General features: G+C 48.9%; 2 protein-coding genes across 2 annotated transcripts; one reads left to right on the top strand and one right to left on the bottom strand.

Moving 5' to 3' along the window:
* Positions 1–567: 567 nt before the first annotated feature.
* LOC132591609 (uncharacterized) lies at positions 568–3,176 on the bottom strand. The gene is given in 4 exon segments (XM_088662491.1): positions 568–1,053; positions 1,056–1,246; positions 1,249–1,428; positions 1,817–3,176. Coding segments are annotated over 4 exon segments (1,446 nt in total). The 5' UTR covers positions 2,469–3,176; the 3' UTR covers positions 568–630.
* A 317-nt stretch (positions 3,177–3,493) lies between these two features.
* LOC118081120 (uncharacterized) lies at positions 3,494–9,737 on the top strand. The gene is made up of 4 exons (XM_060270745.2): positions 3,494–3,582; positions 4,006–4,772; positions 6,898–7,027; positions 8,952–9,737. Exons 1-4 carry the CDS (start codon positions 3,498–3,500, stop codon positions 9,539–9,541), a joined length of 1,572 nt encoding a protein of 523 aa, XP_060126728.1. The 5' UTR covers positions 3,494–3,497; the 3' UTR covers positions 9,542–9,737.
* The last annotated feature ends 1,480 nt before the right edge of the window (positions 9,738–11,217 follow it).

Genomic DNA, 11,217 nt, shown 5'->3' with positions numbered 1-11,217 from the left:
CACACCCTAATTCTCCAGCAATTCCTCTTCCCAAAGGGAACCAGACTCAGGCTGGCAATGCCCCTGGAGCTTCTCACTGCTGGGAACACATCACATTGGTGTTAGCAATGGGATGGAACCCAAATGGAGAATGGGGGCAGGGACATAGCTAGAGCACAAGGAGCTGATGTTCCAGCAGCAAATGGGAGGCCTTGTAGTGTCAAAAACAGATGATCTGGTTGTGGACCCCAGTCATGTCGCACCCACACCCACAACTCCACACGGTTCTGTGCCCTCTCCCTGAATTAGTGAAACAGGCAGTTCAATATATAAATGTTTGCAAGTTGTTTTAATTTACAGCTTTTCTAGGTGTAGAATGTAAGATTCCTTTCACCGTTTGTTTGTTTGTTTGTTTGTCTGTTTGCTCAATATTTGTTGTCTTCTCTGAATAAAGAGAGCACAGCGGCCCTGCTAGGGCAAGGCAATGGGGCTTGCTTGGGAGAAAACAAGGAGGGATAGCTTCCTGAACTTCACAATACAAATTTGTGTGTGTGGTTGCGCCCGGGTCACAAAGGGAGAATATGCGACTTAGCGTATTAAAACCATTTCCGCCACCCTGAAGGCGAAAATATTTTATTTTATTCTAGCCTCTTAGAACAGAGTCTGGCTGTTTATGCAGCTCGAGCCGGTCTGAATTATCTGATGTGCAAGAAGGTTCTGCTCATCGCTGAAACTTTTCCCACAGTGAATACCCTGGTGTCTAGTGAGGCTGGATTCAAAAGCAAAGCTTGCCCAGCAGAGCGGACACTTGAATCTTTCGTTCCCTGCATGGACCCTCTGGTGCCTGCTGAGACGTAACTTGTAGCTGAAGGTTTTCCCGCAGTCTGCACACTCAAAAGGTTCTTCCCCTGCATGGATCGTCTGACGAATATCCAGATTTGAGCTCCACCTGAAACTTTTTCCGCAATTGACACAGTCGTGCGGCTTCTTCCTGTGGTGGAGCCCCTGGTGCCGTGCAAAGTTTTGGCTGTGGCTGAAGCTCTTCCCGCACGTGAGGCACTCGTGGGGCTCCCCCCGCCCGTGTAGATCCTCTGGTGTGCAATGAGGCTCGTGTTCCAGCGGAACCTCTTCCCGCAGTCTGAGCACTTGTAGGGCTCCTCTCCTGTGTTGATTCTCTGATGCCAGAGAAGGTTTGATTTGCGGCTGAAGCCTTTTCCGCAAACACCGCAGGTACTCTGCTTCTTCTCCAGCCGCGGTTTCTGATGATCTCGTAGAACGCTCCAAACTGGCTTAGCTGGCTGGCGATGAGTTTCTGGTTCCACATCTCCATTCAATTCACTCCCTCGAAGTCGTCTCGATTCTCAGTGTCAGCTTCCTCCTCTCCTCTCTTAATTCCTTCCAACCACACCTCATGCAATTCCCAATCCTTCTCAGTTCTCCAAGCGTCATCTGTTGGAATAAAAATAAAATGAGTATGTACGGGTGTGCATGCACATGTGTTCAGAGCCACAGAATTGTAGAGCTGGAAGGGACCGAAGGGTCATCTAGTCCAACCCCCTACAAAGCAGGAGTCACAGCTAGAGAATCCCTGGTCTCTACTGGCAGCAGCCATTCCAACCGCCTACAGCAGAAGTCCCAGTAAAGGAAGAACGGATACCAAAACTTATGGAATATGCAGAAATGGCGAAACTTAGTGGAAGAATAAAAAAACCAAGCTATCAAACTCTTTATAAAAAAATGGAAATGGTTTATTGAATATATACAGAAAAATTGTAAACAGATAAAACCATTAGTAGGATTATTGTAATAAACTGCGGTTTTATAAGAGTATATATTTATTGTTCTTCCTCTGCCTTTCTTTGCCCCAGAAGGAGCCCCTTGGCCAGGGCCACTGCCTGGGAACAGGTCTTCGGGCCTCCTTCCTGGACCCAGCTCTGCATCTCCGGCGGCAAGCCGGCCAAGAACTGCTCCAAGATCACGAACTCCACGATCTGCTCCCTGATGTGCCTCTCTGGCTTCAGCCACTGGTGGCAGAGGTACCAGAGGCGGCTGCAGACCTCGCGGGGGCCCTCGGCCTCCTGGTAGCGGAACCAGCGGAAGCTCTGGCGCTGGGCCTCCATACCGAGGGCAGCCTCTTCCTTCAGTTGCCGGTCTCTGCCAAGGCCAGCCAGGTTGCTCCTGGAAGGCCAGTTGGGGAGCCAGCCCCCCTGCTCTGCCCTAATCTGCTGGCCAATGGAACGATGGGGAAGGACGATTTTGCCGCCACCCCACAGTACAGCCTGTGGGTCGCCCCAATCCGACCCGGGGAACTGCGAGGTCTTCAGGAACGCCTGCTACTAGGCTTCCCAGTGCCGAGACAACACCCCCTCGGTCTGTTCCTGCTTCATCTGTTCCACGGTCCGCCTCAGAAACTGCCCCATGGCGCCCGCTTGGCCTTCTTCCTTGAGACGACAGGCATATGATTCCTCGCTCTCAGGTGTCAACCCCATTTGAAGCCCCCGCTCTAACGCAGCTGGGAACTGAAGGCAGGAGGCTGAGGGTTCCCTGACTCATGCTAGAGCCATGTCCGCTTAGAGGGACGATTCGAACACAGCTCTGTCCCTCGCTAGTGTGCAGTGTGGCAGAGGGTGATGGGCCTGCGCTTGGCCTTCCAGAAAAAGAGGGGCCAGAGCTCACCATGAACTTGGAAAGGGGTCACCCACATTCCAAGGCATGACTCTTGATCTCAGGGTCATGGGTTCGAGTTGGGCAAAAGATCCCTGCATTGCAAGGGGTTGGACTAGATGACCCTCGGGGTCCTTTCCAACTCTACAATTATATGAATTCTATGCGGGGAGATACAATTCAGAAAGACGGGGTGCCTGCTACTCTCAGGAACTTTGGAAGCTGCCTTATATGCCTTATAACGAGTCGGGCTACTGGCTTAGTACTGGCAGCAGCTCTCCAGAGTTTCAGGCAGGGAGTCCATCTCTCCCAGCCCTGGCGATTGTACTTGGGAATTTTCTGCATGCTAAGCAGCACATGCTCTACCCATCAGGCAGCACTTTCTGAACATGCACCTCATTTATTGCACCCCATGCACCAACCTCCCGGCAATGCAAAAAAATAAATCTCAGCCAGGCAGCATTTTAGCTGCAAAGCCAGGCAGGAAATGCATGGGAGGCTGTCCTCTGTCCCGCCCCGCTCCTCCCCTCACATTTTTTCTTGCCTCGCTGGGAACTGAGCCGTGGCTGTTGATTTAACCATTAACCAGCCACCCACCTCTATATTGCCAGCACGGACTGGCAGCAGCTCCCTAGTTTTGTAGCCCTACCTAGAGATGCCGGGGATGCATGCAAAGCAGACGCTCTGCCACTGATCTATGCCCCTTGCTGCTTTCCTGCAGCAATAAAAACCATTGCAAAAATAGCTCACTGCTTGGGAGGCTGCTGGTCCTAATGCAGCTACTGTAAATTCTTCTGTTAGCTTCTGAGTCCGGTCTTCAAGCTCCGTTTCCTAGAGCGGCCCAGGACATTTGGATGGGGGAAGTAAACAATGAGGACAACTTCCTGGGTCTAAGCCCCTCCCTCCTCCTGGCATTAGACTCCTGCAGAAGACAGACAGGTGGGTGATTTAAGCCATAAGCTGAAAGCTAGGATCATTCATAGTGGCGTGGTGGAATGGAATTAATTCATGCAATGCAATGCAAAATAGGGAGGGGAAACCATTTAAAAATAGTAACCAGGCTCAGATTCATTCTTCCAGAGTCAACCTTTCTCCAGATCCACTTGTTCAAAAATCTGAGAGTGATCTGAGAGAGATTTCAATACTGCACTTGAGAAATTAGCGCGAATTAAAACCAGGGGATTTTGAATAAATTTGAGTATACTGTACTATCACTAAAGGCAAAAATTAAAATAAAAAGTCCCAGAGCGGCCACAGATCTAAAAATGTCAGTAACCTCTACTACTGCGTAGGAGGCAAACAATTCATCAGGAAACTTCTTACTGATCTGTAACCTATTTTATTTCTCTCCGACTTGAGCAGGGGAAATGGCCATGGAGGAACCGGGAATGAGGCTCGTCTGCCCAAGTTTCAAGGTCCCGGGAATCAAAATGGAGAAGATGGACTCGGCAGGCCCTGGCCAATGGGAGGGACGACGAGAGGGAGTAGGAGGAATCCCTCATGCAATTGAGGCAGAGAGTCTGAAGGAGTTCATTTGGTGGGCTGCTCCTCAGCAGATGAAGCGGGAGCCGGAAGGAAGTTTCCCCGTTTGCTGGGGTGCCCAGTGGCAGGACTTCCTGAAGGCTGTGCAGTTCCCTCGCTCCAGACAGAGGGATCCACAGCTGGGGGAATCCACCCTGCAGACCGGCAACCCCAAGGCGTTGGTGGGCACTGCTGGGCACGGCCCGTGGCTTCCAGAGGAGAGAGGGAGGTGGCTCTTGCAAAGGCCCAGCGGAAAAGCCCATCCGGCCTGGGTTCAAATGGCGTCCCGTGGCCAATGGGACGAGGGGGATTTTGCCAGGACAGAGGCCAACCGCCAGCGGTTCAGGCACTTCCTCTATGAGGAGGCCACGGGGCCACAGGAGGCATGCGGGCGACTCCGGCAGCTGTGCCATCTGTGGCTGGAGCCCGAGAGACAGTCCAAGGAGCAGGTCCTGGAGCTGGTGGTCCTAGAGCAGTTTCTGAGCATCCTCCCCCAGGAGATGCAAGGCTGGGTTCGCGGAGAGGGACCAGTGAGCAGCTCCCAAGCAGCAGGCCTGGCAGAGGATTTCTTGAGGAGGCAGCTCAACGCTGAGAGGCTGGAGCGACAGGTGAGGAGCCGGAGTATAAGCTTAATGTCCTGTTTCTTCTTTCTTCAGTATGTTGTATCTCATTGTTTGACAATTGTGAACAATCATCAGCAAAACTTGCAATATATAAAATACTGCTCCAAAATCCCACAAACCCCCTAGACACAATCAAAAGACAATGGGAAGACGACATAAGATATGAGATTAACCCCACCCAATGGACCAGAATCTGGTCTAAACCCCTCTTTAAATCCATATCAGCAAAAAGGAAAGAACTCACTCAGAAAATCATCTACAGGTGGTACCTAACACCGCAGAAAGCAATAATACGCCCAGGAACCTCATCAAAATGCTGGAGAGGATGCACCTCAACAAGCACATGTGGTGGGAGTGCCCCAAAATCCAACTATTCTGGACAACAACCATAAGAGAAATAGGTAAAATAACCCAGCAAACATTAGAATTTACCCCAGAATTGGCCTTGCTAAACATCTTCCAGGACAATAATGCCTACCTGCACCACAAAGAACTCATAACCCACTTACTCTCAGCAACCAGAAGCACCATAACCAGACACTGGAAAGACCTGTCAGGAGTAAGCATGGACCAATGGTACCAAATAGTATGGGAAACAGCCCTACTAGAAAAATTAACCAATAAGTTGAAACTGACATGGGGACAAATAGAAGACGGCTTCACCCCGGTATGGTTCCCCTTTATCACATACACAGCCCAACAAGACAATGACAAAAATCCACCAACAGCATACAAATCAATATGGCTAACCTGACCCAAAACACTCACCCACCCCACTCACACACAAAACAAAGACCACCACAGCCAACCACAAAGGAACAACCATATCCTAGGCCAACCCCAACATCTCTCAACATCAAAGGAAAACAAGTGAACAATAGAGAACCTACAAGAGCAACGCTGACAACCCCCCCCCTTATTAAGCAAAATAGAAACATTGTCACCCCACCCCACCCCACCCTCCTACATCTACTTTCCTTCCCCTCTCCTCACCAATGTATCAACAAATGAAACTAATTTGTAAAAATGCTAAGAGAAACATTGCACATATCTTTGTAAACCAAGAAAACCCTTAATAATAATTTTTTTAAAAATCAGCAAAACTGTTCCAGGAAAGAAGTTTGTAATATTCAGCCAGAAAATATCGCTTGGCATAAAATGACAGCATTTCTTCTTTTAAAACCCCCTCAAAACTTTGCTTTGCTTTGCAGGAGGGATTGCAGAGCATAGCCATTGTGGCTAGTGGCCACTGATAGCTTTCTCTTCCATGAATCTGTCTAATCCTTTTTTAAAGCCACCACGTTGGTGGCTATTAATGTCTCCTGTGAGATTGAGTTGCGAATTGCTCTGCAAATAAGCACCGCGAAGATTGCACAGCCTGTCTTGCTGTTTACCCCAACACCCATGGGAAAGAATATATGCTCTAGTTATCTCCCGGGACACGGGTGGTGCTGTGGGTTAAACCACAGAGCCTAGAGCTTGCCGATCAGAAGGTTGCCGGTTCGAATCCCCGCGACGGGGTGAGCTCCCGTTGCTCGGTCCCAGCTCCTGCCAACCTAGCAGTTCGAAAGCACGTCAAAGTGCAAGTAGATAAATAGGTACCGCTACAGAGGGAAGGTAAATGGCGTTTCCGTGTGCTGCTCTGGTTTGCCAGAAGCGGCTTTGTCATGCTGGCCACATGACCTGGAAGCTATACGCTGGCTCCCTCGGCCAATAACGCGAGTCGGTCACGACTGGACCTAATGGCCAGGGGTCCCTTTACCTTTATCTCCTGCTTGGACTACTGCAATGTGCTCTACATGAGGCTACCTTTGAAGGTGACCCAGAAATGACAACTAATCCAGAATGCGGCTGCCAGACTGGTGACTGGGAGTGGCCGCCGAGACCATATAACACTGGTCCTAAAAGATCTACATTGACTCCCAGTACGTTTCCAAGCACAATTCAAAGTGTTGGTGCTGACCTTTGAAGCCCTAAACAGCCTCAACCCAGGCAGAGGGTCTTCTCGGTGTTTTAAGTATGTTTTGAAGCAGGGTTGTATTTTTTTCTTGATTTTGCTGCTTTATCTTTTGAACTAAATAAGCAAAAGAGGCCCTCTCTGCTCTTTCAGGAACTGGAGCCCTACAAGGAATTCGTGGTGGACTTCCCCGAGAAAGAGGAGGTCCCACAGTGCCTTGAGCAAAGAGGACATCTCTTTGAGGAAGCCAAGCAGGAGTATACTGAGGGCCGTATGCAACAAGGTCAGGCACTATTATTAATAATAATTTATTTGTACCCAACCCATCTGATTGCGTTGCCCCAGCCTATCTGGGTGGCTTCCACCATATACAGAAACATAATTAAACATCATACATTTAAAACTTCCCTACAGGTGTCTTCTAATCTCCTTGACATCTGATGGGCAGGTTTCCCACAGGATGGGTGCCACCACCGAGAAGGCCCTCTGCCTGGTTCCCTGTAACCTCCTTGCAGGGAAGGAACTGCCAGAAAGCCCTCGGAGCTGGACCTCAGTGTCCGGGTTGAACGATGGGGGTGGAGATGCACCTTCAGGTATACAGGACCGAGGCCGTTTAGGGCTTTAAAGTACTAGTTACAAGACAGAGAAACCAGTAGGAGAACACTTCAATCTCCCAGGACATTCTATACAAGATCTCAAAGTAGCTGTTTTATTACAGAAAAATTTCAGAAACAGACTGGAAAGAGAAGTTGCTGAATTGCAACTCATTACCAAGCTTAAAACCATGGAGAGACCTGGTCTGAATAAGGATACTGGATTCTTATCTCATTATACATTATCAAGCTTTCTTTAGCACCTCAGCCCTTGCTTTTTCCTGCAAGACCAATTGCAGTCGTTAACAGTCATCAACAGGTTTACCACTCCTATCAGCCAATCACCCAGTCCACCACCCTTCTGAGTAATATCCCTCCCCACCCTCTGACTGTACGGTCTGGTAACTTCTGTTTCAGTGTACAGTATCTGAAGAAGTGTGCATGCACACGAAAGCTCATACCTATCACAAACTTAGTTGGTCTCTAAGGTGCTACTGGAAGGATTTTTTTTTATTTTCTTAGGGCTTTAAAGGTTTGAATTGTTATCACATGGTGCTGATAACACCAGGTTTGGGGATTCGATACCCATATGGGCTACCTATGCGGTTGGAGGTGCCCTGCTCTGCTTTAAACAGTAGCACGTAGTCTAACCCAGGCATCCCCAAACTGCGGCCCTCCAGATGTTTTGGCCTACAACTCCCATACTCCCTAGCTAAGAGGACCAGTGATCAGGGATGATGGGAATTGTAGTCCAAAACATCTGGAGGGCCGAAGTTTGGGGATGCCTGGTCTAACAGGACCTCTATAATATTGTTATAGTAACCGTATGGACCTGGCATTCCATGGCAAATTGAACTTGTCCAAAACAGGCAGAGCACCAGCGTCCAGTCTAGACAAACCAAACACCTCTGTCTTAACACAGGAACATAGGAAGCTTCCTTATACTGAGCCAAATCATTGGTCCACCAAATTTAGTACTGTATACACTGACTGGCAGCAGTTGGGGTGGGGGGTGGGATTCCAGTAGGGGACCTTCCCAGCGCTACCTGGAGATGCTGAGTATTGAACCTGGGACCTTATTCCACTGAGCTATGGTCCTACAGACTGTAATTGTGCCCCGGAAGGACCAGGTGCGCAGCCTGGGAGTCATTTTGGACTCACAGCTGTCCATGGAGGTGCAGGTCAATTCTGTGTCCAGGGCAGCTGTCTATCAGCTCCATCTGGTACGCAGGCTGAGACCCTACCTGCCTGCAGACTGTCTCTCCAGAGCGGTCCATGCTCAGGTTATCTCCCACTTGGACTACTGCAATGCGCTCTATGTGGGGCTACCTTTGAAGGTGACCCGGAAACTACAATTAATCCAGAATGCAGCCTCTAGACTGGTGACTGGGAGCGGCCGCCGAGACCATATAACACCGGTCCTGAAAGACCTACATTGGCTCCCAGTACATTTCTGAGCACAATCCAAAGTGTTGGTGCCGACCATTAAATTATCATCATTATCATCATCATCATCATCATCATCATCATCATCATCATCACTAGGCTGAGTTTCAGTTTGTTTACTCCTGTCCAGTCTGTTACTCATTTCACCCTTAAAAAAATACGTTGCAGGTGTTGGCCCCGAAGATAAGCCAGATAAGAATTGTGCAGAAAAGCCCAGGCAACCAGAACCCATCGAGAGCTCTTTGTGGGAAGCTGAAATCAACGCTGTGCAGATCCAGAGCCATGCGGGGGAATTCCTCGAAAGCAGAGGAAGAACCCGTGCGGGAGAGAAGCCGTACAAGTGCCCGGAGTGCGGGAAAAGCTTTCTATACGGGTCAGATCTCATCAAGCACGAGAGGACGCACACCGGGGAGAAGCCTTTTGCCTGCACAGACTGTGGGAAACGCTTCAATCAGAGCTCGCACCTCATCTCCCATGAAAGGGTCCACACGGGAGAGAAGCCCTACAAGTGTCTGGCATGCGGGAAGAGCTTCGGTTGGCGGTCGGACCTTGTAAGACATCAGAGAATCCACACAGGGGAGAAGCCCTACATTTGCCCAGATTGTGGGAGGAGCTTTAGCGCCAGCTCAGACCTTACTAGGCATCAGAAAACCCACACAGGAGACAAATCCTACAAATGCGTGGCCTGCGGGAGAACGTTTAGCGGGCGATTGCAGGTTGCTAGTCACCAGAGACTCTGTATCGGGGGGAATTGCTGAAACCAGGGAAATGCCCATAGAAAAGAGCATTCTTGCGACTAGACAGCGAGCAGTCTTTTTGTGTGACAAGTGGGGTATATTTCTTCAAGGAAGAGTCCACAGTAGTCTGTGGTTTGCTCTGTTTCCTAGCAAAATTTTGTATGTTGAATCAAGATTTCTGGTGTGCTTAATAAAGATGACTTTTTTTAAAAAAAAAGCTTTCTTTACTGAAGTTTTCAACAGAACGATAACTTTCCACTGAAATCTTGGAACCCGTTAAAAGGACCTGTCTTTTAGAAGAGGGCAGGGACTTGAAACATCGCCCACACAATGCTTTGTAATGTGTAAATTAAAGCTCAATCTCTGCCATTTGTAGACTTATTTGTAGAACCCGGTCCTGAAAGACCTACATTGGCTCCCAGCATGTTTCCAAGCACAATTCCAAGTATTGGTGCTGACCTTGAAAGCCCTCAACGGCCTCGGTCCATTATACCTGAAGGAGTGTCTCCACACCCATCATTCAGCCTGGACACAGAGATCCAGCGCCAAGGGCCTTCTGGCAGTTCCCTCCCTGTGAGATGTGAGGTTACAGGGAACCAGGCAGAGGGCCTTATCAGTAATGGCGCCCATCCTGTGGAACGCCCTCCCATCAGATGTCAAGGAAATAAACAACTATCCATAGCTGCCAAGTTTTCCCTTTTCTCTCGAGGAAGCCTATTCAGCATAATGGAATTTCCCTTAAAAAAAGGGATAACTTGGCAGCTATGCAACTATCTGACTTTTTAGAAGACATCTGAAAGCAGCCCTCTTAAGGGAATTTTTAAATGTCGGATGCTTTATCACATTTTAATTATTCTGTTGGAAGCCACCCAGAGTGGCTGGGGAAACCCAGCCAGATGGGCAAGGTATAGATAATAAATTATTATTATTAAATTATATTATTAACCCTGTTATTTCAGGATACCTTAAATCAAGCTGCTATTAAACTTCTGCACCAGCCACCGCCACAGCTCTCCCCTCCCTGAACTACATCCCTGTCAACAAGACTTGCAAAGCTAGGTTCAAAATTGTACCGCAATGAACCGAACTGAAAATGACAAAAATAATATAAAGGAGACTTCACTGTGCCGGCTCGTAAGAAAAACTCAAGTCCGCCATGGGTACTATCTTAGGATGAACCAAAAAAGTCACCTTCAAAAATATGGGTCACTTTTGAGTTTTCCACTCAGTGGATAATATTGTTATACAACAGGGGTTGCCAAACTTTATAGCCCCAGGGGCACAGTGCGATTTCGGGACAAGTCCAGTGGGCATGTCACTCCCTGTGGTCACATCTTTCCCGGCCTCCCCCAGATCAGCATCCCACCCACCCAAGCGACGGAAAGCATGCACACAAACACACACTTGCACTTTGCTTTTCCTGCAGGTGTGGGTCCAAGCCCGTAGAATTAATCTGAGCATGGAAAAGCACACGTACGGTAACTGCTGCTCTTTTTTTACTTTTCACGGGAGAAAAAGGCAGCCACGTTCCCCAGCTCCTGACCATGCAGAGGAGAGAGTGGGAAGGCTCAGACGCTTCATGGACGCCAGGGGGAAACCTCAAGGGTGGCTCTGCACCCAAGGGTTCACCACATTGGCAAACGTCCTTCAAGATGAGGATGAGGATGAAGATGAGGATTTTGTTGTTGTTGAAAAAG

This window comes from Zootoca vivipara, chromosome 2 (genome assembly GCF_965207765.1).
Source record: "Zootoca vivipara chromosome 2, rZooViv2.hap1.1, whole genome shotgun sequence".
NCBI classification, from domain to species: domain Eukaryota; kingdom Metazoa; phylum Chordata; class Lepidosauria; order Squamata; family Lacertidae; genus Zootoca; species Zootoca vivipara.
The sequence above is the reverse complement of the archived record's forward strand: the minus strand, read 5'-3'. Positions and strand labels throughout refer to the sequence as shown.

Bases quoted from the DNA above. Each gene is read 5' to 3' on its own strand.
- LOC118081120 (XM_060270745.2), top strand. From the start codon at position 3,498: ATGGGGGAAGTAAACAATGAGGACAACTTCCTGGGTCTAAGCCCCTCC. The intron at 3,583-4,005 runs GTGGGTGATTTA...CGACTTGAGCAG, and splicing joins CTCCTGCAGAAGACAGACAG to GGGAAATGGCCATGGAGGAA. The intron at 4,773-6,897 runs GTGAGGAGCCGG...CTGCTCTTTCAG, and splicing joins CTGAGAGGCTGGAGCGACAG to GAACTGGAGCCCTACAAGGA.